This window comes from Homarus americanus, unplaced genomic scaffold, assembly GCF_018991925.1.
Source record: "Homarus americanus isolate GMGI-L3 unplaced genomic scaffold, GMGI_Hamer_2.0 scaffold7626, whole genome shotgun sequence".
Taxonomy (NCBI): Eukaryota; Metazoa; Arthropoda; class Malacostraca; order Decapoda; family Nephropidae; genus Homarus; species Homarus americanus.
Genome location: NW_024718273.1, coordinates 19397103 through 19422963, shown reverse-complemented (window position 1 = coordinate 19422963; position 25861 = coordinate 19397103). Strand labels below are relative to the sequence as shown.

Here is a 25861-nt window from a genome sequence, read left to right as displayed (position 1 = left end):
GAGGCTGTAGAGACAGTGGAAGTTGTTGACACAGTTGAGGTTGTAGAGACAGTGGAAGTTGTTAACACAGTTGAGGTTGTAGAGACAGTGGAAGTTGTTAACACAGTTGAGGCTGTAAAGACAGTGGAAGTTGTTGACACAGTTGAGGTTGTAGAGACAGTGGAAGTTGTTGACACAGTTGAGGCTGTAGAGACAGTGGAAGTTGTTGACACAGTTGAGGTTGTAGAGACAGTGGAAGTTGTTGACACAGTTGAGGCTGTAAAGACAGTGGAAGTTGTTGACACAGTTGAGGTTGTAGAGACAGTGGAAGTTGTTGACACAGTTGAGGTTGTAGAGACAGTGGAAGTTGTTGACACAGTTGAGGGTGTAGAGACAGTGGAAGTTGTTGACACAGTTGAGGTTGTAGAGACAGTGGAAGTTGTTGACACTGTTGAGGCTGTAGAGACAGTGGAAGTTGTTGACACAGTTGAGGGTGTAGAGACAGTGGAAGTTGTTGACACAGTTGAGGTTGTAGAGACAGTGGAAGTTGTTGACACAGTTGAGGTTGTTGACACATTTGAGGCTGTAGAGACAGTGGAAGTTGTTGACACATTTGAGGCTGTAGAGACAGTGGAAGTTGTTGACACTACTAATGAAGCCATTGTATGTAACATTGTAGCTCTTAATATAGTAGAAGTTGAATCTGTTTACTGTTCTGAGGTTAATGAAGCCGCAAGTAAAGACATAGACACTATTTCTGTCCACTTGAAAGCTTTAGGCAACGTTGAGCAAGTTTTTGATAGTGTAGATGTTAACTCTACTGTTAGTAATTTAAACATCTCTGAGGTATCTTTACATGATGCTGAATTGGATCCTCAGACAGATTTCACTCACACAGATTCTGATACTGCTTTTACTCACACAGATTCTGTTAATGATTTCACTCACACAGAATCTGATACTGATTTTCCTCACACAGATTCTGTTAATGATTTCACTCACACAGAATCTGATACTGATTTTCAGATTCTGTTAATGATTTCACTCACACAGAATCTAATACTGATTTTACTCATACAGATTCTGTTAATGATTTCACTCACACACATTCTGATACTGATTTTACTCATACAGATTCTCATACATATTATATTGTTGACAAGATGATAGAAGATGATAGATTAATTTCTCTTTCTGATGGTCAAGACATTGTGGAAGTTTCATCTGTTGTAGAGGGCATTACAAGTGATGATAATAGGCAGGTGGATGTGAGCATTGATCATGAGATGTCAGGCTTGGTAAGCTTGTTTAACTGCCAAGATGTAAGCCAGGATAGTGCTGTCAAAAATAAAGAGAATAATTTTGAAGAAGAAATATCCTTGCATTGGCAAGAGTTAGGGGAGGGAGTTGATACTAATGGGGATATTGTTTCATCAGTGGTAATTTCATCACCTCAAGTTCCTGGTGAGAATACAGGTATAGAGAAGGCATCACTTACTTATGGGGATCATGTTAATGAAGAAACTTCAATCATAGAATCTTCTCGAACCTTATTTGATTATGAAGCAGCTTGCCCTGTACCAATGAGTGTTGAAACATCAGCAAAACATGTGGCTGCTTTTACAGAAGCAGACGTGAATGAAGATGCATCACTTCAGTCTACAGGTAGTGTGATAAAAGACACTGAACTATTCTCTCTGAAACATTTAAGTGGTGAAAATACAGTTGTAACATTAAATGCTGTCCATAAAAATGTGAAAGTGATGACACCGGAAATTTTGACTGAAAGTGTCATGCCTGTGTCACTTGAAACTAAGGAAGAAGTTGTGGTAGCAGTGATGCAGGGAACCTTGACACATGATAATTCACTGGCTTCTGATAATTTGATTGAAGATGTTGCAGTGGCAATTGAAACATCAGCTGAAATTCAAGAAGGAGGGCTTTCAGAATGTTTCCCTGATATTTTAGCAGTGCTGAGATCTGAAACTGTAGGAAATGGGGCATTGTTACCTGAAGCTTTGATTGAATATATGTTACCATCACCTCAAACCTCGACAGAAGATGTAATGGCACCAGAAACTTTGGTTGACTTAGTATTATTGTCTCCCAAAACTCGAGTTGAAGACGTGGAATGGTCTCTTGAAACTGTGATGGAAGATGTAGCATTGGTACCTACCTCTTTTGTGGAAGATTTTGATTTGGCACCTCAATATTTAGATAAAGATGATGAGATTTGGACACCTGACCATTTAGCTGAAGAGGAGTCATTGCCATCTGAAACATTGTCTGTAGATATGACAGTGCCACCTGAAACTTTTTCTCAAGATATGGAAGCAACAGCAATGAAAGTTTTGGTTGAAAATGTATTATTGTCACATGAAAATGTGGCAGCTACACCTGGGACTTTAACGCAAGATATTCAAGTAAAGGAATTTGAACCCTTGGTTGAACATGTGTTACTGTCACCTGAAACTTACGATAAAACTATCTCATTAGGACCAGAAAAATATAATGAAATTGTAGATTTGGCATCTGAAATTTTAACTAAAGATGTTGAATTGATTACATCTGAAGCTTTAATAGAAAATGTGGCCATTGAACCTAAAACTTTGGCAGAAACTTTGATGACCACACCCCAAACTTTGGCTGAAGATGTGGCAGTGACACTTAAAACTTTGGTAGAAGTGGCAGCAACCCTTGAAACATTGACTGAAGATGAGGAAGTGGGACCTGAAACTCTACTGGTTGAATCTGTGACAGTGGCTCCTGAAATGCTGGCTGAAGGTGTGGCAGTGATACCTGAAACTGTGGCTGAGGATATGACAGTGACATCTGAAACTTTGGCAGATTTAACAGTGAAACCTGAAACTTTGATGGAAGATGTGCTGGTATCAGAATCTAACCCTTGGATAAGAAAAACAAGACATATTAATGCTCCAGTAGAAGAAACTGTAGCAGAAATAACAACTTCAGAAATCTTAGCTGAAGCCTTTCCTGAAGTGAGAAGGGATGTTGTATCTGAAACTACTGAAGAACACTCTGTGGCAGTGACCCAGAGCACTGTGCCTGGAGACGAGAATCAGATGGTAAGTGTAACCTCATCAAGTATTGAAGGAGTTTTACAAGGTGATGTTATAACAGTTGAAGATAAAAAGGTGGTTGTGATGAATGCCGGAGGTGCAACTAACAACTTGATCCAAGATGTTAAACTGTTATCTGAGCCAGACCAAACTAAAGCTTGGGGTAAAAGTGGGGGATTAGTTCCCACTGAAGGATTTACAACACAGCAATATATGGTAAAACCAAAACTTACAGTTAAAGGAAAGAAAGCAAGTCCATTAGAAACTGTGATAAAAATGGCTGAAAAGTTAATAATAGAAAATACATTTGACATTGTGGAAGGTGTCTCATATGTTGACAAAAGGGAAGCAGTTAAAGTCCAAGTCAACACACTGGTTGATGACACTGAAGCTGCCCAATATGAATCTTTTGTTCACGTTGTTGGTGTTGGTCAAGCTAAACTCTTGGTTAAGGTAGAGTTGTATGCATCTCAAACCCCAGACAAAGAGATAGCTATAAAATGCTGCAAAATTGTTGTTGGAGAAGATAAATCACACTACCCAGAAGATGACCTTGAATATGATACACCCAAGGCTGACCCTCAGGGTACACAAGCCGAAGCTGTCCTTACTGATATTCTGATGGAAGATCATGATAAAGACAAAGCAAAAGCCGGTGAAAGAAAGTTGCAAGCTGAACATGACACACAAGAGCTGGTAGTAAAGGAATCTGACCAAGTATTTGAAGAGGAAAAAGGTGGTAAACCAGAAGCTGTGGTTAAGCATGTTGAAGTAGATCAACCAGAAGCTGTGTTAGAAGAGGTTGAAGTAGATCAGCCAGAAGCTGTGGTAGAAGAGGTTGACATAGATTGGCCAGAAGCTGTGGTAGAAGAGGTTGACATAGATTGGCCAGAAGCTGTGGTAGAAGAGGTTGACATAGATTGGCCAGAAGCTGTGGTAGAAGAGGTTGATGCAACTGAACCAGAAACCGTGGTAGAAGAGGTTGATGGAACTCATCCAGAAGCTATGGTGAAGAAGCTTGAAATAGATCAGTTAGGAGCTGTGGTAAAAAAGGTTGAAGTAGATCAACCAGAAGCTGTGGTAGAAGCGGTTGAAGTAGATCAACCAGAAGCTGTGGTAAAACAGGTTGAAGTAGATCAACCAGAAGCTGTGGTAGAAGCGGTTGAAGTAGATCAACCAGAAGCTGTGGTAAAAAAGGTTGAAGTAGATCAACCAGAAGCTGTGGTAAAAAAGGTTGATATAGATCAACCAGAAGCTGTGGTAAAAAAGGTTGAAGTAGATCAACCAGAAGCTGTGGTAAAAAAGGTTGAAGTAGATCAACCAGAAGCTGTGGTAGAAGAGGTTGAAGTAGATCAACCAGAAGCTGTGGTAAAAAAGGTTGAAGTAGATCAATCAGAAGCTGTGGTAAAAAAGGTTGAAGTAGATCAACCAGAAGCTGTGGTAGAAGAGGTTGAAGTAGATCAACCAGAAGCTGTGGTAGAAGAGGTTGAAGTAGATCAACCAGAAGCTGTGGTAGAAGAGGTTGAAGTAGATCAACCAGAAGCTGTGGTAGAAGAGGTTGAAGTAGATCAACCAGAAGCTGTGGTAGAAGAGGTTGAAGTAGATCAACCAGAAGCTGTGGTAGAAGAGGTTGAAGAGATCAACCAGAAGCTGTGGTAGAAGAGGTTGAAGTAGATCAACCAGAAGCTGTGGTAGAAGAGGTTGAAGTAGATCAACCAGAAGTTGTGGTAGAAGAGGTTGAAGTAGATCAACCAGAAGCTGTGGTAGAAGAGGTTGAAGTAGATCAACCAGAAGCTGAGGTTGAAGTAGATCAACCAGAAGCTGTGGTAGAAGAGGTTGAAGTAGATCAACCAGAAGCTATGGTAGAAGAGGTTGAAGTAGATCAACCAGAAGCTGTGGTAGAAGAGGTTGAAGTAGATCAACCAGAAGCTGTAGTTAAAAGAGAGATATCTGAAATTGTGTTTCAAGTAGACAAATCTGAAGCTGTGGTTGAAGTACAACAACTTGAAGCTGTAGTTGAAGTACAACAATTTGAAGCTGTAGTTGAAGTACAACAACTTGAAGCTGTAGTTGAAGTACAACAACTTGAAGCTGTGGTTGAAGTACAACAACTTGAAGCTGTGGTTGAAGTACAACAACTTGAAGCTGTGGTTGAAGTACAACAACTTGAAGATAAAGATCAAGAGTGTTTTCCACCTGGGAGTGTGGATGATATATCCAGCCCAGAGGAACTAGTGGATGATATACCCATCCCAGAGGAACTAGTGGATGATATACCCAGCCCAGAGGAACTAGTGGATGATATACCCAGCCCAGATGAACTAGTGGATGATATACCCAGCCCAGAGGAACTAGTGGATGATATACCCAGCCCAGAGGAACTAGTGGATGATATGCAGCCTAGAGGAACTGATGGATGATATACCCAGCCCAGAGGAACTAGTGGATGATATACTTAGCCCAGAGGGACTGAGTGGATGATATGCAGCCCAGAGGAACTAGTGGATGATATACTGACCCAGAGGAACTAGTGGATGATATATCCAGCAGAGGAACTAGTGGATGATATACCCAGCCCAGGAACTAGTGGATGATATGCCCAGCCCAGAGGACCGTGGATGATATATCCAGCCAGAGGGACTAGTGGATGATATACTGACAGAGGGACTGAGTGGATGATATACCCAGCCCAGAGGAACTAGTGGATGATATACCCAGCCCAGAGGAACTAGTGGATGATATACCCAGCCCAGGAGGAACTAGGTGATGATATACCCAGCCCAGAGGAACTAGTGGATGATATACCCAGCCCAGAGGAACTAGTGGATGATATACCCAGCCCAGAGGAACTAGTGGATGATATACCCAGCCCAGAGGGACTAGTGGATGATATACCCAGTCCAGAGGGACTAGTGGATGATATACCCAGCCCAGAGGGACTAGTGGATGATATACCCAGCCCAGAGGAACTAGTGGATGATATACCCAGCCCAGAGGAACTAGTGGATGATATATCCAGCCTAGTGACTATGGATGATATACCCAGCCCAGAGTGAGAACCAGGATGATATATCCAGCACAGAGGGACTAGTGGATGATATACCCAGCCCAGAGGAACTAGTGGATGATACTCCAGCCTAGGAGGAACTAGTGGATGATATACCCAGCCCAGAGGAACTAGTGGATGATATACCCAGCCCAGAGGAACTAGTGGATGATATACCCAGCCCAGAGGAACCAGTGGATGATATACCCAGCCCAGAGGAACTAGTGGATGATATACCCAGCCCAGAGGACTAGTGGATGATATACCCAGCCCAGAGGAACTATTGGATGATATACCCAGCCCAGAGGAACTAGTGGATGATATACCCAGCCCAGAGGAACTAGTGGATGATATACCCAGCCCAGAGGAACTAGTGGATGATATACCCAGCCCAGAGGAACTAGTGGATGATATACCCAGCCCAGAGGAACTAGTGGATGGTGTGGAGTTCATTGAGGAAGGCCAATATGAGGATGTGGATATGCAGATCCCTCCTGCTTTGATTGGAGTAATGGAGTCAATTAGTGTTGAAATTTTGCTTGAGGAACCTTGTTTAGCTGTGGCTGAACCAGTGGAGGTAGAACCTTGTTTAGCTGTGGCTGAACCAGTGGAGGTAGAACCTTGTTTAGCTGTGGCTGAACCAGTGGAGGTAGAACCTTGTTTAGCTGTGGCTGAACCAGTGGAGGTAGAACCTTGTTTAGCTGTGGCTGAACCAGGGGAGGTAGAACCTTGCTTAGCTGTGGCTGAACCAGGGGAGGTAGAACCTTGTTTAGCTGTGGCTGAACCAGGGGAGGTAGAACCTTTTTTAGCTCTGGCTGAACCAGGGGAGGTAGAACCTTGTTTAGCTGTGGCTGAACCAGGGGAGGTAGAACCTTGTTTAGCTGTGGCTGAACCAGGGGAGGTAGAACCTTTTTTAGCTCTGGCTGAACCAGGGGAGGTAGAACCTTGTTTAGCTGTGGCTGAACCAGTGGAGGTAGAACCTTGTTTGGCTGTGGCTGAACCAGGGGAAGTAGAACCTTGTTTAGCTGTGGCTCAACCAGGGGAGGTAGAACCTTCCACTGTAGAAGAACCAGTGGATGTAGAACCTTCCACTGTAGTAGAACCAGTGGTTGTACAACCTTCCACTGTAGTAGAACCTTTGGAGGTAGAACCTTCCACTTTACTAGAACCAGTGGAGGTAGAACCTTCCACTTTAGTAGAACCAGTGGAGGTAGAACCTTCCACTCTAGTTGAACCGGTGGAGGTAGAACCTTTCACTGTGGCAGAACCTTCCACTATAGCAGAACCAGTGGAGGTAGAACTTTCCACTGTAGTAGAACCAGTGGAGGTAGAACCTTCCACTGTAGTAGAACCTTTGGAGGTAGAACCTTCCACTGTGGCAGAACCACTGGAGGTAGAGCCTTCCACTATAGCAGAACCAGTGGAGGTAGAACTTTCCACTGTAGTAGAACCTTTGGAGGTAGAACCTTCCACTTTACTAGAACCAGTGGAGGTAGAACCTTCCACTGTAGTAGAACCTTTGGAGGTAGAACCTTCCACTTTAGTAGAACCGGTGGAGGTAGAACCTTCCACTCTAGTTGAACCGGTGGAGGTAGAACCTTTCACTGTGGCAGAACCTTCCACTATAGCAGAACCAGTGGAGTTAGAACTTTCCACCGTAGTAGAACCTTCCACTTTAGTAGAACCAGTGGAGGTAGAACCTTCCACTTTAGTAGAACCAGTGGAGGTAGAACCTTCCACTGTAGCAGAACCAGTGGAGGTAGAACCTTCCACTTTAGTAGAACCAGTGGAAGTAGAACCTTCCACTTTAGTAGAACCTTTGGAGGTAGAACCTTCCAATTTAGTAGAACCTTTGGAGGTAGAACCTTCCACTTTAGTAGAACCAGTGGAGGTAGAACTTTCCACTGTAGTAGAACCTTTGGAGGTAGAACCTTCCACTTTAGTAGAACCAGTGGAGGTGTAGAACCTTCCACTTTTAGTAGAAATCCAGTGGAGGTAGAACCTTCCACTTCAGTAGAATCAGTGGATGTAGAACCTTCCACTGTCTTAGAACCTTTGGAGGTAGAACCTTCCACCGTAGTAGAACCTTCACTGAGAGAACCAGTGGAGGTAGAACCTTCCACTGTCTTAGAACCTTTGGAGGTAGAACCTTCCACGGTAGTAGAACAGTGGGGTAGAACCTTCCATAGTAGAACCAGTGGAGGTAGAACCTTCCACTAGTAGTAGAGGTAGAACTTAGAACTTTCCACTGTAGTAGAACCTTTGGAGGTAGAACCTTCCACTTTAGTAGAACCAGTGGAGGTAGAATCTGCCACTTTAGTAGAACCAGTGGAGGTAGAACCTTCCACTGTAGTAGAACCAGTGGAGGTAGAACCTTCCACTTTAGTAGAACCAGTGGAGGTAGAACCTTCCACTGTAGTAGAACCAGTGGAGGTAGAACCTTTCACTGTAGTAGAACCAGTGGAGGTAGAACCTTCCACTTTAGTAGAATCAATGGATGTAGAACCTTCCACTGTAGTAGAACCAGTGGAGGTAGAACCTTCCACTGTAGTAGAACCAGTGGAGGTAGAACCTTCCACTGTAGTAGAACCAATGGAGGTAGAACCTGCCACTTTAGTAGAACCAGTGGAGGTAGAACCTTCCACTGCAGTAGAACCAGTGGAGATAGAACCTTCCACTGTAGCAGAACCTTTGGAGGTAGAACCTTCCACTTTAGTAGAACCTTTGGAGGTAGAATCTTCCACTGTAGTAGAACCTTTGGAGGTAGAACCTTCCACTTTAGTAGAACCAGTGGAGGTAGAACCTTCCACTGTAGTAGAGGTAGAACCTTCCACTGTAGTAGAACCAGTGGAGGTAGAACCTTCCACTGTAGCAGAACCAGTGGAGGTAGAACCTTCCACTGCAGTAGAACCTTTGGAGGTAGAACCTGCCACTTTAGTAGAACCAGTGGAGGTAGAACCTTCCACTGTAGTAGGACCTGGGAAGGTAGAACCTTCTTTGACTGTGGCTGAACCAGTGGAGGTAGAACCTTTTTTGGCTGTGACTGAACCAGTGGAAGTAGAACCTTCTTTGGCTGTGGCTGAACCAGGGAAGCTAGAACCTTCCACAGTAGCAGTACCAACTAAGGTAGAACCAACAAATGAAAGATATATTTTGGGTGAAGTAGAACCGGAGAAAGTTGAAGCTCATTATGTAGTTGTTGACCCAGCAGCCCAGATAGGTGGTGATGAGGCTGACAAAAAAGACTCCTCTGTAGGTGAAACAGATCCTTTAAAGGCTGATTCTACAGTAACTATGGAGGGCTTAGAAGTAGACTCCCTAGTGATGCACGTAGAACCAGTAATGGTAAATTCCCCAATGGAGGAGTTAGAACCAGAAGATTTGGGTTGTTTGGGTGAGGCAGAACCAACAAGGATAAATTCTTGTGTGGATGAGAGAGAACCAATGACTGTGAAGGTACTCTTGGATGAAGCACAACAAGCGGATGAAGAAGAAGCCACACAAGTTAAGTCTGCCGTGAGTGAGGAAGTATTAGTGGAACCACGGTCGTCCCTGTATGAGGCAACAAGAGGAGACATTCTTAGTAATGCAGAAATATTCCAGCAAACTCCTGACACAACAGAAGAACATGGAACAGTAGTACTTGAAAGTGAAGCAAATGATGACAAAAATCTTCCATCAGTCACTTTAATGCATTTGAAATCTGAGGTGGTTGAGCAGATGGATGCAGAGGCTTGTACTAATGTTACTGTGGAAGAATTTGATGAAGGTACAGCCATAACTGTTACCAGTCTCACAAGTAAAATTCTCCTGGTAGCCTCCAGTACAGTATTATATAATATAATCTGAGGTACAATTATCAAATGTATTTTATTCCCTGGTACTGAACTGTACTGAATAAACATATTCATTAGTTGTACAGTACAGTAATATGTCACCAAGTGTAAGACAACCTGTAAGTGTATACATAGTAGCAGAACCCTATCAGTGGTACAGTGTTCTCTTTTTACCGTATAATAAATTGTTGATTTCTTATCCCTAGTTAAAAGAAATACCGTACCATTCACGGAAGTGCATCTCGGCAACACTCGTCTCGTCGTCGGTGTTTTACGGCCATTTTCCGGCTTGCGCGGGTTAGTCTGAATAGTGAGGTGTGTGTTCTCAAAACCTCCAATAATAGCATACTGTATACAGGCACTGTACTGTGCTGTATTTCTGTGGGCATTGATTATAAGCTAGTGTATGACAATAATTGGAGAATTTTGACTGAAAATAATAACCCTTTACAATACAATAATAAACTTTTCACTTTTATGATTGATAAGTTATTTGAATACAGTACAGTAAGTCCGTGCTTAACGTTCTTTTGGTACTACGTCACTAAACTTTAGAGACCAAATATTCGTTTAACGTCCCGGGGATTAGATACTAATTCGTTTTGCGTGGTCACGGACTACTTTCTACGGTGCATCACCCGCTCTTGTCTGGCCCCGCTACGCTCTCTCTGCTCAGCCAGTCTCGGTGATTCACCGCCCTCCTTCGCTCCCACCGCCCTCCTTCGCTCCCACCGCCCTCCTTCGCTCCCACGGCCCTCCATCGCTCCCACCCTCCTCCTCCGCTCCCACCCTCCTCCTCCGCTCCTGCCATCTGCCTCCTCTGCTCCACAACCCACCACACACTCGCTCTACCACCTCCGCCCATCGGTGAATACCAATACAAACTTAACACTGTAGTTATATATGCTGCATTATTTTCTATAGAAATGGCAATGATTTTCTGTATATGTAATGGATTTTGGGGCAAAGGGAGGCTCAGGAACGTAACTCCCATCTTTTATCTATTTCTTATGGGGAAAATTGATCCGCTTAACGTTGTTTCGTACAACGTCGCATTTCTAGGAACGTAACCCCGACGTTAAGCAATAATGATAGAGCAACTATGATTTGTAACACAGACTTGTATAAAAGTGTTAAGTGATACATAAATACTTCTTGTTTGGGCTCCTGAGCATCCAAAGTTACTCTCCCAGTTTGTACTCGTCATAAAATGGGTTTCACAATTGCACATTTTAACAAAGCTTTAGAGATTATTCAGCCAAGGGAGCCCCAGTTGAGGTTACTTTGGTCACACTAATGAATAATAATGGTTGCCCCTCATGTAACGAGGATGGCCGGCCCTAGGGCCACCTAGGGCCTTAGGCGTGAATTCGTTTAAGGTGTAGAAGCTGTCGCCAACACAACAATCACACCCTAAGTTAACGAGCTGCATGACCCAGTGTCAAGGAATAGTCCGAGAAGACCGGACAACTCGCCAACTGCACTGGCTAACTATTATCTCGGAACACACTCTGCAAATCGATTAACATCCAAGTTCCCAATTACTGATGGGTAGACAGAGGCAAATGGCATAAAGAAACTTGTCCGTGGTTTCACCCTGCCCGAGGATCGAACCCAAGTCCACTCTCTTGCGAGGCGAGCATGATGACCATTACACCACACTCAACTCGCATAAAATGGTGGCTAATACGGACAGTTTAAGAACATTTACATATACTGTACTGTTCCGTACTGTAAATGGATGGCACCCACAAGTGATATTTGCCAGCTATTACTGTGTGTTCTGCAAAGGGATTTCTACAAGTACAGTATTGTGTTTTGTAAGATATTTTCTGGAGTAAATTAACAACAGACAGGATGAGGAGTTCCATCAGCGTACACGAACCTATGTCCGTCAGTGTCGTCTTTGTCTTATTGACTGAAGGATACATAGTCTCATATTTTAATATTTTTTTTTAATTTAGAAATTTGTTATTTGCTCCTCAAAGGTGCACTTGAAGCATGATTAATTGACAAAACAGGACCATTTGCCATATCAATCAAGAATTAATGTACCTCAGAACAACATTTACCCATCCAACCTGAAGGTGATGGTTACGTTAAGAAGACAAAGAGCGAAGTGTCCTAGAGTGATGTTATCGCTGAACACGGCTCTGGTGTCTCTGATTGTGTACAGTATTATACAGGACCTAGATGTAAGTACTGTAAATTAATTAAACCTTAGTAAATTAAAAGTTAATAAATTAATGAGTAGTATACGGTATAAGTAGAATTTAATGAAACATTCATTTAAGTTTTTAATATGGAATAATGGTGCTTGTCAACCTTCTTTTGTGTCTACAGTACAGTATTTCCAGTAATAGTCAGACCACACCTGCCTTCACTGCTGTACAGTATATGTACCATACAGTATGTATATACAATATCATACTACTTCTGTGCTGTACTGTACTGCAAATTGGGTATTCTGTACTGTCTACAGGTACAAATATACTGTATAAATTTACCTGTTGTATAGTATCATATAAGAGTAGTACAGTAATAATCTTTTTGTACTGTACAGTATTCTATTTCCATTGTAAGATACAGTAGTGCACATTACAGTATTGTTGTTGAATTTATAACAAACTCTACTTCAGTGAAACAAAATCAAATGACAAATATGCAGATAAAATAGTACAGTATTACCATAATTATGGCTTTATGTGCATCTTTGGTTACTGATGGTTATTGACAATATATTTTCTTAAATTTTTTTGTGCAGAAGCTGAACAAAGTGGTAGAGTGGAGAGTGGTGACACTGGCCAAGATGGAGGATCCTTGACTGAGGATTTCTTGAAGACTTCTCACAGCTTGGTAAGTGAACAGGTCCTGGCATAAGTTACGGAGTTTTGGTGCCACAGTAGTGTTACAGTGTCTATTGGTCTGCCCGTGTCACTGTTTTCAGCCAATTGAATATAATCATCATCATAACTGTGTTGTTTTACACCACAAGTGTTATGGGCCTTATAGACAGTGTAAAGATGTTTCTCTCTTACACACTGTTCATCAAAAATTACTTCACTTAGTTCTCTCATTCCTTATTTTAATGTATTAACTCCCACATTGTTGATTGCTTATCAGTCCAGTGTTCTCACCAGTTTTTTGTACAGTAATTTGTAAACTAATGCTTCTAATACAATGTGTATATTTATTTTTGTATTTATTATTTATTAATATAAATTTCATATATACATTACTGCTTTATGGCCTATGGGTAAGTTGATAACTGACCTGTGAGTTTACCTACACAAAGTAAGGTCACCTTGTTCAGGGTACTGTCTACATTCTGAGGCAGGGATGCTGTTCAGGTATCTGTTGAAGCAAAGCTCTCACTTCAGAAAACAAGGCCACCACACTTGATGACATTCAGTACTATATTTAGGTAGCTACAGGCACTAACAAAGGCAATTTAACCTCACCAATATTTTCTTCACCTTTTTAATATTTCTCTTGTCAGTGGTTCTATACAGTAGACCATAAAACAGAATGGAAGCTTAATTTCCTATTTAATGTCTGAGTGGAAGAGACAAGTGATCTGTTGTCCCCTCCCTTTTCCTTGGGTGGATTACCTTCTCAGTTGGGAAAATGTGAAGCTTCTTGTGTCTGACCCAAATTTACGACTGAGGGGTTCAAGTCAAGCGAAGCAGCTCGGGGTTCATCCCAGCTGTTTACTCAATAACTTATGAAGCAGTCACTAGTCAGGATTGAAATTTTTTTCTCCAAAACTGGGAGAGTAGCACCTCAGCTTATTCCACCTAAAGATTAACCATCCTAACACTATTTGGGGGATGAGGTTAGGTTAAGTTAGGGTGGGGTAGTGACTCAGAAGAGAGACATCCCACCCTGGACAAGGCAGGCCAAAAAATGGGATATCATACTGCATGTTTTTAAGAGATTGAATTGTTGTCACTTCTCTCCCACAGTGGGTGTCTCTAGCTGCAGCTCTTCAGGTAATACTTAGTAGAGTACATCTTTGCTTTATCAAGTGTGTGAACTTTTGTGTTTATTTTTCTTTCATCTTGTTTGAGTAATTTGATGGGTCCTGGAGGTTTGTCAAATTGTAGTAATGTAAAGTATTGTTATACTATACAGTACAGTATACTGTAGTGGTGTGTCCCTGAAGAGATCCAGTACACTATATGATAAACTATTGTCATACTTTGATATTGATTTAAGTACTGTAGATGATTTATAAGATTAAGAGACTCCATATTCACAAATTTGCTTAATTTAGAATGTTCTTCTCGGTTGTCAATTTAATAAAAGGAAAATGCTTGAGACTGTAGAGTACATTACTGTGCATTTCCTTGTCAGTCCCTTAAATTTTGATAAATTTTCAACTTAATTTGCTTCCTTTGTCTTATAATTGATGCACTACTTCACTGCTTTCCAAATAAATATTTTTGCTTTCTGTCTTGCTCACTTTGTGTTCTCGGAGTACTGTACTGCACTGCACTGTATTGCACTGCACTGCACTATACTGTACTGTACTGTACTGTACTGTACTGTACTGCCAGTTCAGAAATTTTGTTGTTTATCATGTAAGTGGCGGAGGGTTAATGGTGGTAGCAAAGGTGATGGAAGGCTTCACTGTTGATGTACAGTCAACCAAAGATGTATTGACCCCACCCTACCTCTTGTACTTGCAATTTTACGTGGCAATACTTGATGTAGTAAGGCTGCATGTTATTGGGATTGTGATCGCTGGATCTATATTCGACTATCGCTGTCAAGATAAATAGTAAACAATCCAAAATTAGCATTTTTATAGTAATATGCAATTCATCGTTATTTAAGATCATGATAATTTTCCAAATGTTCATATATTTCCTTAAATGATGAAATTTTTATTATTGATTGGGCAATAACTACAACCAGGACTGCCGTAAGATTCATATGTCAAATTTTCTTCATTATTTAAGCTAATATGCGAACATTTGGAAACTTCTCGTGATCTTAAATAACGATTATTATAATATAGTAGCTACATTTGGACTGTTTAATATTTATCCTGACAGATACAGCCAAAAATAGATCTACCAATCGTAACCCCCATTACATACTGCACAGCCTTACATCACCAAATATTGCCAGGGTGAGGTCACTGATTGGCTGTACAAAGATGTTTGTGTTTTATTGATGCATGCCTGTAACACAAGGTATCCAGTATGCTTGTGCAAGATTACCTACTTCGGTGAGGGAGCAGTGTTGAGGGCCTCCTTTAGTGAGGGGCAGTTCTCAGGAGTAACAGATCTTAAGATAGATAGATAGATAGATAAAGTAAAAAGTAAAAAGTCATATGAAAAATGTGTGTGTGTGGCAAAGAAGTTGAACTCAAAGAAATGTGGATGAAAGTGGATTGAGTGTTTACATGCTGATGTGTGGTTGGTGTAGAAGGGGAGGGATAGACCTCATAGGAGATGGCTTAATTTTGTATTGTTAATTAATTTTTTATTGTTGAGTAGTGTGCCACAGTAGTTAGTGACGGACCTTTGGCAGTAGAGGAAATTTATATGTGAATTTGCAAGGTAGAGCAGAGATGGAAGCATCATTGGCAAACTAACTTAGGGAGCAAAGTGAATACAGTACATTACGGTAAAGTAGTTTGAAAATATACTGTAATGTGATCATTTTAAATCTAGCTTCACTCATAATCATTGAGGACAACATAAGTTTATTTTAGTTTGTTGTAAGATTTGACTCACTTGCCACTCATTCACAGGGAGCCAAGAATGTTTGGTTGTTAGTTAGAGAGGTAGCAACTTTTTCCTGCTTTTGCTTCAGTCTTTTATATGTTATTTGTTCTTATAGTGTTGGTCATTAATTCTGCTTACTTATAACTTACTGCAGTTTTTGTTCATTAAATCTTGTTTGCTTTTGTTGAACCCTTGTTGCCTCTGTATAAAATATTTTATTTTATGTAAAATTTTGATCAGATGAAATTATAGACAGCTCAGGGTGTTATAATATTATGATGTGGTTGTTAGGTCAGAGGTACGGTGTGTGTTGAGTACAGTTACTGTGTACTATATCACAAGCCAGGCTCTTGGTTGTTAGGTCAGAGGTACGGTGTGTGTTGAGTACAGTTACTGTGTATTATATCACAAGCCAGGCTCTTGAGGAGAGTGTAACACAGTTTCTGATCCATCTTCTTGAGCCAACCAATCAGACTTATTACATCCCATAATCTGTTCCATCAACACCTTGTCTTCTGTTATTGGTGTTGTTTTATTCCTGGTGATGGTTCATTTCTTTGACTACGTATACAGTACAGTGGTCCCTCGGTTAACAAAAACAATTCGTTCCACAGAGTCGTTCGTTAACCAAAAATTTTGTTAACCGAATGCATTGGTTCAATGGGATATTGGGTAATTGGTTCCAGCTCACAGAAAAGTACATACAAAGTAAAAAAAAAATGCAGTAAAGTACACTTACTTTGAGGTGCGTATGTAGAAGGTTCCTGGTTGATGATGATGGGAATTAGAAGTGGGGGTGGAGGAGAAGGGAGAAGAGAAGGAAGTGGGGATGGAGGAGAAATCACCTTTTCAGGGGACCCATGCTTGATGCAGTAATTTCACCAATAAAATTTTAAGTTCACTAGGTGTAATTCAAGATTATTTTATTTAAATCAACACTGCACTGCACTATGTATTGTCAATATGTTAATTAAATTTCAGAATGGCCTATAATTTCAATGTTAAAATGCAAAAATATTCAAGACACCAACAAAATCGATGTTCACTCCACTGTCAACAAAGCCAAACTGACGCCTTGTGGCTGAGTAAAGCGGCTGATGGGAGCACAGAAAACCAGTTCCCTGTACTGCATATATTATCAATATGTTAACTAAATTTTAAAATTACTAATAATTTTAATATAAAAAATGCAAAAATATTAAAGCACAACTTTCTTGATATTTACTCCACTGGAAATGAATGTAAACATAGAACCGATTACTGTATTGGCAGACTAGCCCATCAGCTGATGCTCACAACAAAAGTGTTGTTCGAAAGGATTTCGTTAATCGAAGTTTTGTTCGTTAACCGAATTGAAGATCCTTATGGGAGGTAATTCGTTAATCGAACCGTTCGTTAACCGAGGGACCACTGTATTTTGCAACACCAACAGTTTCTAATGTTCCTTAAACCTTTGCATTAATCCTTGTCCTGTCAGTGAATTATTTTCCAATTTGTTTTTATTTTTCCTTCTTCATAACCCGAGCTTCTTTATTTTAGTCTTGTTTTTCATTTTCTTTTAATTATTAGGCCGAGGAAGAAACCTGAATAATTTGTATACTGTAGTTTGTTGTGTCTAAGTGAAGCAAGAATTAATGCTTCTCTTACATGGTAGTGAAGCACTGGGAAGAAGGTAACAAGAGATATATTATAAATAGATTGATATCTATGTAGCTGGTGATAAAAGTTCTATTATAAGGATTGATTCACTTATAATTTAAGCTGCAATGTGTAATTCTTTGTTTTCAGCTACCTGAAGGTTTGGCTTTTGGAGTTGAGGCAGAAGTTGCTGAACCACACATGACTTCTGGGTCGCTTGTGTTCCTGGGTATTGTGGTCTTCACTATCATCACCATCTACTTTGTTCACCTGATCATGATGGTGAGTCTCTTAATGAATTCCTCTGTAGTGTAGCCATGTGTGTGTCCCGTACACCAGTGACTCGCGGGTATTTATGTTCTTGTGCATCATAGATGTCAGGGTGAAAATATCTGTTGAGAGAAACTTGTTTAAGAAAATGTTATATTTCTTGTAACTTCTTAAAAAGTGAAAATGAAAAAACTTTATGAATTTTTTATTTTATTTACTTTTTTAGTTTTTTTTTTAGTTTTTTTTTCACAAGATTATTATTTGGAATGAGTTTGGTAATAAATCAGTATAAATTTTATTTGCAGATGGATATTCATATTATTTTATTTTTTTAACTATTAGGTTGGGCGGATGTTGTACACCGTACGTATAAATTACGTTAAAGTTTTAAGTCGTTGTATTGGTTATAATGTCCAAAGAGAAGTATATGTATTTCCAGTTTCCCAAGTGATACAGTTTGTAGCTACATACAGCTAAGGTGACTCCGGTACTGTATGGCCGCAATCTACAGGGTTGAACACCCAGGTGTCACAACCTCAGAGAGGATGACTGATGCTAAAATAAAACCAAATCCTAAATAGCTTAAGCATTCTGAAAATATTCCCAGATGTTGATCGTAAGCACTGGCTCCAGAGGGTCGTGTTGCGAACCATCCGTTGCCACTTAAGGCTGAGGACTAACCATATTGCTAACAAGTACATGTTGGGATCATTATACAGTACTTAAGGTATAACCCAACAATCCAGGATCACCTAGTTTAGTTTGTAAGTCACATGAGCTTCAGGACAGTTGCTCACCTGCTTTAGCTGTTCATAGTAAGATAAGTACAGTACAGTACAGTACAGTACAGTGCAGTACAGTACAGTGTGTAGAATGGACTGTCACTGTGGCCTCATATACTGGTCTCTTGTTATGTGGCTCAACAGTTTAGTTCAGCACTCAGGTCAGGTTAGGGTCTAACCTGGGACCTTAAGTAAATATGCAGATGGAACTCTTCATGGGAAGAACCATTTTGACTGAAGGTTGGGGAGAATATGGGGAAGCTCACCTTCAGGGGGTGGGGGTGGACTTACAGTTAGTATGCCCTTTTGTGAGTCAATTTCTGCTCTCAAGTGTTTATTATAAGGACTTTGGGGACCAGCCATTGAAGTCTGTGGAGAATTGTGTTGTTTGCCTGTTGTCCGAGGTCTCCCCCTCACACACACACAATTGTGCAATATATTATAGACTTCTTGCTCCAGGTTTGGGGATTCTACCAATCTAATTTTCATCCAATGTTATTTGTACTGTACACTGCAATGCAAGTTATTATTTTGTTAGCATTAGTTGGACAACACATCAACAGCTGTCTGTGTTACTTTGATGCACAAGCAGCTCCTATCCATGATTAATTATGACACCACTATTGCTCATTTATTAATAGACTCCCTGAATAAGAACATTAAGAGGCAGTACGAGCTGTTTGTAAGAGTCGCTAACATACTCAAAATGGTTGTTCCTGGTGTGTTATGTTCAGGGCTGAGGTGCTAATGTGTTGGCAACTTATAAGTGTGCTCATATGTGATCTCTGACAAACAGATTTGCTGTTAATTTCCCTCTGGGTATTTAGCCAAGAGGTTAGTACAGTATCCTGACTGGCCTTCATTGTGGCATGTCCCTCACATCTCTCCTGAGTACAGTACAGTACAGGGGTCTGGGCTTAAGCAACAGCTTTTATTACCAGATATCTTAATGATCAAATAATTAACCACAACCACTTTGCTTAAGGGAGCATGTAAGGTGAATCATCTTTTCATAAACTCTTTAGGTAATACAGTACAGCTCCCAAATGAGCGTGTAATCAGTACTAGCACATAGAGAATATTATTACCTCTCACTTCCCATTTCTAGCAGGGTTGGTTTGGGTACGTAAGTCACTAAGATGTACGGTCAGCCAAAGATGCACCGACCCCACCCTGGGTCTCGTGCTCGCAATTTTACCTGATAATACTTGGTAAAGGAAGGCTGTATGTAAAGGTGACTGTAATTGGTGGATCTGTTTTTGGCTGTATCACTGTCAGGATAAATATTAAACAAACCAAAGGTAACATTTTCATAATAAACTATGCATTGTTGTTTAAGGTCATGAGAAGTTTCCAAAGGTTTGTATATTTGTTTAAATATTGAAAAAAAATTGATGTGATAATCTTGTGGCAGCTGTGGTTGTAGTTAAGTTGCCAATTCATTAATGTAATTTTTTTCAATATTTAAACAAATATACAAACCTTTGGAAACCTCTAATGACCTTAAACAACAATGCATAGTTTATTATGAAAATGTTGCCTTTGGTTTGTTTAATATTTATCCTGACAGTGATACAGCCAAAAACAGATCCACCAATTACAGTCACCTTTACATACAGCCTTCCTTTACCAAGTATTATCAGGTAAAATTGCGAGCACGAGACCCAGGGTGGGGTCGGTGCATCTTTGGCTGACTGTACATAAACTGGAAATGAAGGAAAGATCCTATGAACCCTTTTATAACTAAGCATGTGACTCAAGTTTCATCCTTCTTCCCTTTAAATAAGCTGGAGACTGAGGGGTGTTCCAGGATAGTTGGGTTACAGCCACAGTCATGGAACATAATTATCAGCTAAGTGGTTAGACTTGTCAGCCTTCAACCTTTAGTGTTAACTCAGGATTAGAAGTTTGTCCTTCAAGGGCATTTGATTGTGGTTAAGGAATATTAAGTAATTTTGGACAATTTTATGAGTTAGCTGTTTTAGATTTGTTATTTAGCATCAGTCACACATGTTGGGGATCCTGAAACCTCCACAGCGTGTGTACTTGAGCTGTTAGGCTACAACCTGGCATCTTAGAATCGGTCCTTCATTATTCTCATGAACCTTAACATATTGTACAGTACCTTTCAGCAGTCATTGTCTTGCTCTCTCCCTTTTCTTAAACCAACAAAGAATACCATCATACTCTTTTTATTTGTATGGTGGCCTTGTTAATAATATAAGCATGGTGTCTGCCTCACTCAAAGTCCCTTCAGCCACTGCCTGGGTGTTGAAGTTCAGGGAGTGTGTGTGTAAAGGTGAGTGGCAGCAGGAATAGATGTGATAGTACAGCAGGATTAAATAATATATATGTGGTGCGACACAAAAAAACGAGACTGATGCTGTAACTCTTTATTTACCAATTTAAGAAAATCAACTGTGATCACCTTCAAAATAGTTCCTTCTGAGTTGACACACAGCTGTATACGATGCTGCCACAGTTCAAAGCAATTCCGCAGATCATGTTCTGTAAGGCTGCTGAGGAGCTCCTTCACCTCTTCTACCAAAAAAAAAATTGGTTCCTTTGAGCACGGACTTGATCTTTGGGAAGAGGTAGACGTTGCAGGGAGTCAGGTCTGGTGAATAGGGTGGGTGCTCAAGCACAGTGATGTTTTTATTGACTAAAAAGTGCTTCACTGACTAAGCGTTGTGGGCTGATGCGTTGTTCATCTGACAGCATTTTTTGAACTATTTTTGCACAAACCGCACAAACCTTTGTCATTTTCAATTCTTCTGTTAGAATGCGTTGAATACTTTCCCTGTCTGAATTAACTTTCTCAGCTATTGTTCGAACACTCAACCTACATTTTTTTCTAATCACATCTCACACTTTTTCAATGTTGTCATCGGTAACTGCTGTGCGTGGACTGCCTGGTCAGTCATTATCTTTCACTGTTTCTCTGCCTTCCGAAAGTCATTTGTGCCATTCAAAAATGCGTGCACGAGACACGATCTTCACTGTAAGCCTCGGTCAATAATTGAAAAGTTTCCGTCGCAGATTTCTTAAGTTTAATGAGAAACTTGATGTTAACTCTGCTCGGTTTTGCAGTCCGACATTTTCCGACCGAGCGTAAGAACAAGTCTATACTTCAACACGTGTCCACTTGTACTGAGTGAAGCGATCGAGTTGAGCCTTGTCACACTGTGACAGGTTGGAACATGTTCAATAACCGTCTGTTTGTCCCTCCCCTCCCACTCTTGGTTTCCTAGTTATAGGGTCAGCCTCGTTATTTTTGTGTCAGACCTCGTATATACCGGATATATATAGGCTGGACATTATATTAGATAAGAATGAGGATGTGTCATAGTGTAAAGGAGGTGAATCATGATGGCAGAGAAAGGGGAGAGTTGCAGTTGTCTGATACATTGTTGTATTTAAATGATATATTTATACAAGAGGAGACTGTAAGAGAATGGTCAGTAATAGTGTATAATAATAGTTTGACTGGAGAGGAGCTACAAGTGATAGATGAGATCAAGTTTTACGTACTGTATATGAAAACTGTACGTATAATACTAACTGACAATGGGGAATTTTTTTTAAAAAATTACAGTATTTCATGAAAGTAAAGATGAAAACCTTTCCAGCTGCAATGGATAGGAAAGATGTTTCCTGTCAGTGTTGGTTTAGGGAGTGAAGACAGATAATTCAAGACAATTGTAATTGTAAAAAATGCAAGAGGAAAGAGCAAAGTAGAAGTCCTGGAGAAATGATATGGTTGAGAGCCATATTTGGGGTGAAGAGGACACAGAATAAGACAGACAGAAATAAAAATGAGGATGTGAAGGAAGTGTCAAGCAGAAAGCAGATCAGGATATGTACAGTTGGTTTGAATGTATCAAGAGAATGGAAAGTGAAAAATTAGTAAAAAAAAAAAAAAAGATGGAAAAATGAGGTGGAGGCTGTGAAAAATGATGTGGACAGCGCGTGTGAATGACATAATGCTGAGGGAAGGATGCGCTAATGATGGGTAAAGTTAGGAAGGTTGTGTGAGGAGCAACGGGTACTGTACTGTAGATGAGAAAAGTGGTGTTTTGGACCTTGTTGAAGAGTCTTAACAAAACAAAATACAACTGTCACTGTACGAGAAGGTGACCGTGAGTTAAGGGAGAGAGTGAAGGCATAATTGCTCTTGTTGGTTCTGACCACCCTGCATCTTAGTGAGAAATATCTTGATATACTGTACAGTACAGTAGAGGGAAAAAAATAATTTTGAAATTAAATCTGAATTTTTAACCTGATTTTATGGAGAATACGAAACTGGAAATTCTTATGATGTTTTGGTCTGAGGTATTTTAGAAAGTAATAGTATAGTCATTAGGTGTTTTGTATAAAGTTGACAAGCTTATTTTGGGAAAGGATAGACAAGTTGTGTAGCCATTTGTGTGTATGCTAACGGGTGAGGTAAACATGTAGAAGTTGTTGGGTAAATCACCTTCATAAAGTACTGTACACCTATGTACTGTACTGTATAAGAAATTATAGTTGATTGGTAAAAAACCTTCAGTTAATTGGCATATTGATTAAGTGTATTCTTTATCTAAAGGAATACTGTACTGTACTGGACTGGACTACTGTACTGTACTGTACTGTACTGTGCTGTGCTGGACTGGACTGGACTGGACTGTACTGTACTGTACTGGACTGGACTTAGTAGTTTCAAGTATTATTTATTATCTGCTGAATCACATATGTAGTTCATGACTTTTTTTTATTGAACTTCCTGTAGATATTAACACGGATAGATATGTTATATTATTCTCTGACATTATTGAAATACAAATTAATTATTTGTAGTACAGTATATTAAAGCCATCAAAACATATTCCCGGTAATACTGATGGACGTGCAGGTACTGCAAGAAGTCTGGAGACCCCAGACATCCGAAGGAACATCGAGCACAGACCATCCCAACTTGACCAACACATGAACGTGTCTGAGGTTATCGCTCATTTTCTGTTCGACCACACCCTGGGGTCTCGACACTTTTTGGAGTGTACTGTACACCCATCTATAGATTACTGTACTACTGTACTTCAAAATTAGTACATCATTGGTTTTGTACGAGTTCCATATTATTTAGCAGTCTTTCAAAAAAAACGTAGCATTTTGAAAGGCTTATGAACACAATTACTTAGGGACAAAAAAATGTGATAAAATAAATGACTAACCCAACACAAGTCTCAGTAAAGTTGTAATAGTTGCATTAAGCATTGTGTAATATATGAAGCTGATGGTTTGTTTATATGATGACAAAACTTGGTGGGGATTCTTTACAAGTGTAAAGGTTCAAGTTTCCTACACAGAACAGTACACATTATACTTGGCAAACTGTACTGTACATGGGCTATATTATTTGGTACATACAGCACCACCGATGGAGGAAGTTGCTCTTGGTTGTCATCTCCCCATCTCATAAGGTCTTATAAGTTATACAGATTTTAGAAGCACTGTACTGTATTGTATAAGACATTACTATTTGGCTTAGCGATCACCTGAAGGTTTGTCTCCCACAGCTCATTTCACCAAAAGATTAACCACCCTAATTTAGCTTAACGTAATACAAAGGGTAGCATTAAGGTAGCTAATCTTAGGGTGAAATAAGCTGAGGAAGGATCTTCAGGTGATTGGATTGGCTTAAGCTAGTTTACTGAGGAGAGAGTACAATCTGGGGCCATTGTGGGAATGTTAGTATGAATGAGGCAGAAATATAGTGGGTGTTGCTGTATATAGTGGGTGATGCTCCACAGTAAACAGGTGATATTTTTGGTGTCTTATTTGAATTGTATTTATCATTTTTCTTCACCCATGATGTAAACTGTGTACTGTACTGTACTGTACTGTATAATGTTGTATCATGCAGAAAGTCTCTATGCATGCCTTTACCTTACCTGGAATCTAAAACAATTTAACTCTACAGAAATTTTCTCGTGAGTCTCCTATGCTAGAAGCCCTGAGCCGCACTGAGCATGAGAATCGTCTGAAGGCCGAGGAAAATGCTACCTTGCATGAGGAGTTGTGTAAGGCTCGAGCTGAGGTGGGTCCTGTTGCCTTATTGCAGTTTTATACTGTACTCTGTCTGTTTGTATGTATAATGTACACTGTTCTATGTGTGCGAGTCTTGTATGTGCGTAGTGTGCTCACTCTTTTTATCCGTGATTTTATGTTTGAGTATTTTTTAACCCTTCATTATTTTATATATTATATTTATATTTCAGGTTTACTGCTTTATTTTTAAACTTATTTATGTTTTCTTGAAAAAGGTATTTTATATGATAGCTATTTGCCAATATTTTATGTTCATCAGAGACAAATCCAGGAATGGTCTCAGGGAAGAATACACACACATATAATGGGTTACTTAACATGGCTAGGAGAGCACATGTGTGTTGCTACCACTGTGACTGAGACACACTAAATCCCTCTTAAGAAAAATGGGATCAACCAAACATTAGCTCAAACTTGTTTCACCTGATTATTAAACACCTTAATGCCACCTTGGGGGGTTAAGTTAGGTTAGGTCAGGTCAGTGCTAGGGTGGTAACTGTAGGGACAGCAGCCATCATCAGTGGAAGTTAGCTGTAGGGACGGCAGCCATCATCAGTGGAAGTTAACTGTAGGGACGGCAGCCATCATCAGTGGAAGTTAGCTGTAGGGACGGCAGCCATCATCAGTGGAAGTTAGCTGTAGGGACGGCAGCCATCATCAGTGGAAGTTAGCTGTAGGGACGGCAGCCATCATCAGTGGAAGTTATTAGGGACACCTCATACCAAGGGTGGGGTGTATCATGCACCCCTTCCTCACTATACTGTTTTACTGTACAGTAAGATCTTGTATTTCGCGAGTAATATAGACTGGAAAAATTGCGCCAAATGCAAATACATAAACTAATGGGAAAAATAGCAATATAGACTGGCCACTCTACATCAACCTCTGATTTTCCCATTTATAACCTCCAAATAATACAAATTCTGCCTTTATTGACTTGACTGTGCTTTCTGGAAACTAGTTTTTAGGCCTTCCTCAAGTAACTTTAATCTCACGCTGCTTATCCTGCATCGATTACTTGGCAAACTTAACTCCCTTATGATAGTCCCACTTCAACTTTTCCTTATTTGGCTGCTTAAGTGGGTCTGTCCCACTCCCACCCACACCAGCACCAGTAGGACCCCCAGTAGAGGTAGAGGCCATTTTCTTGACTCGACAGGTGGTAACACCACCCTAAATGGCACACAATAGCAGCCCGGGCGGTCGCTAGGATGGCGCGAGCTACAACGCGATAGTTGCGTTCTTGTAAACCTCTTTTACGTTCACCGCCCGCAATTTGATCTCCAGAACGCTTCATGGAAACATTTTCTTACCTTGTCTTTCCATATTCATCCTAACACACGAAATCGGAGAAAACAACGAAAATCACGGAGCAATTGACAAAAACCGCGCGATTCAACTG

General features: G+C 40.3%; 1 protein-coding gene across 4 annotated transcripts in view; it reads left to right on the top strand.

Annotated features, from left to right (window-relative positions):
* The window catches only part of LOC121859540 (transport and Golgi organization protein 1-like), a 67280-nt gene that overhangs the window by 17597 nt on the left and 23822 nt on the right, over window positions 1-25861 (top strand). For 3 of the 4 annotated variants that reach the window (XM_042356428.1, XM_042356426.1, XM_042356425.1), the window contains exons 5-8: window positions 12706-12797; window positions 13907-13933; window positions 17468-17599; window positions 24332-24448. In XM_042356428.1, the coding sequence (XP_042212362.1) occupies window positions 12706-12797; window positions 13907-13933; window positions 17468-17599; window positions 24332-24448 (368 nt within the window). The remainder of the gene's footprint in view (window positions 1-12705; window positions 12798-13906; window positions 13934-17467; window positions 17600-24331; window positions 24449-25861) is intronic. The other variant, XM_042356427.1, reaches the window with a different exon arrangement.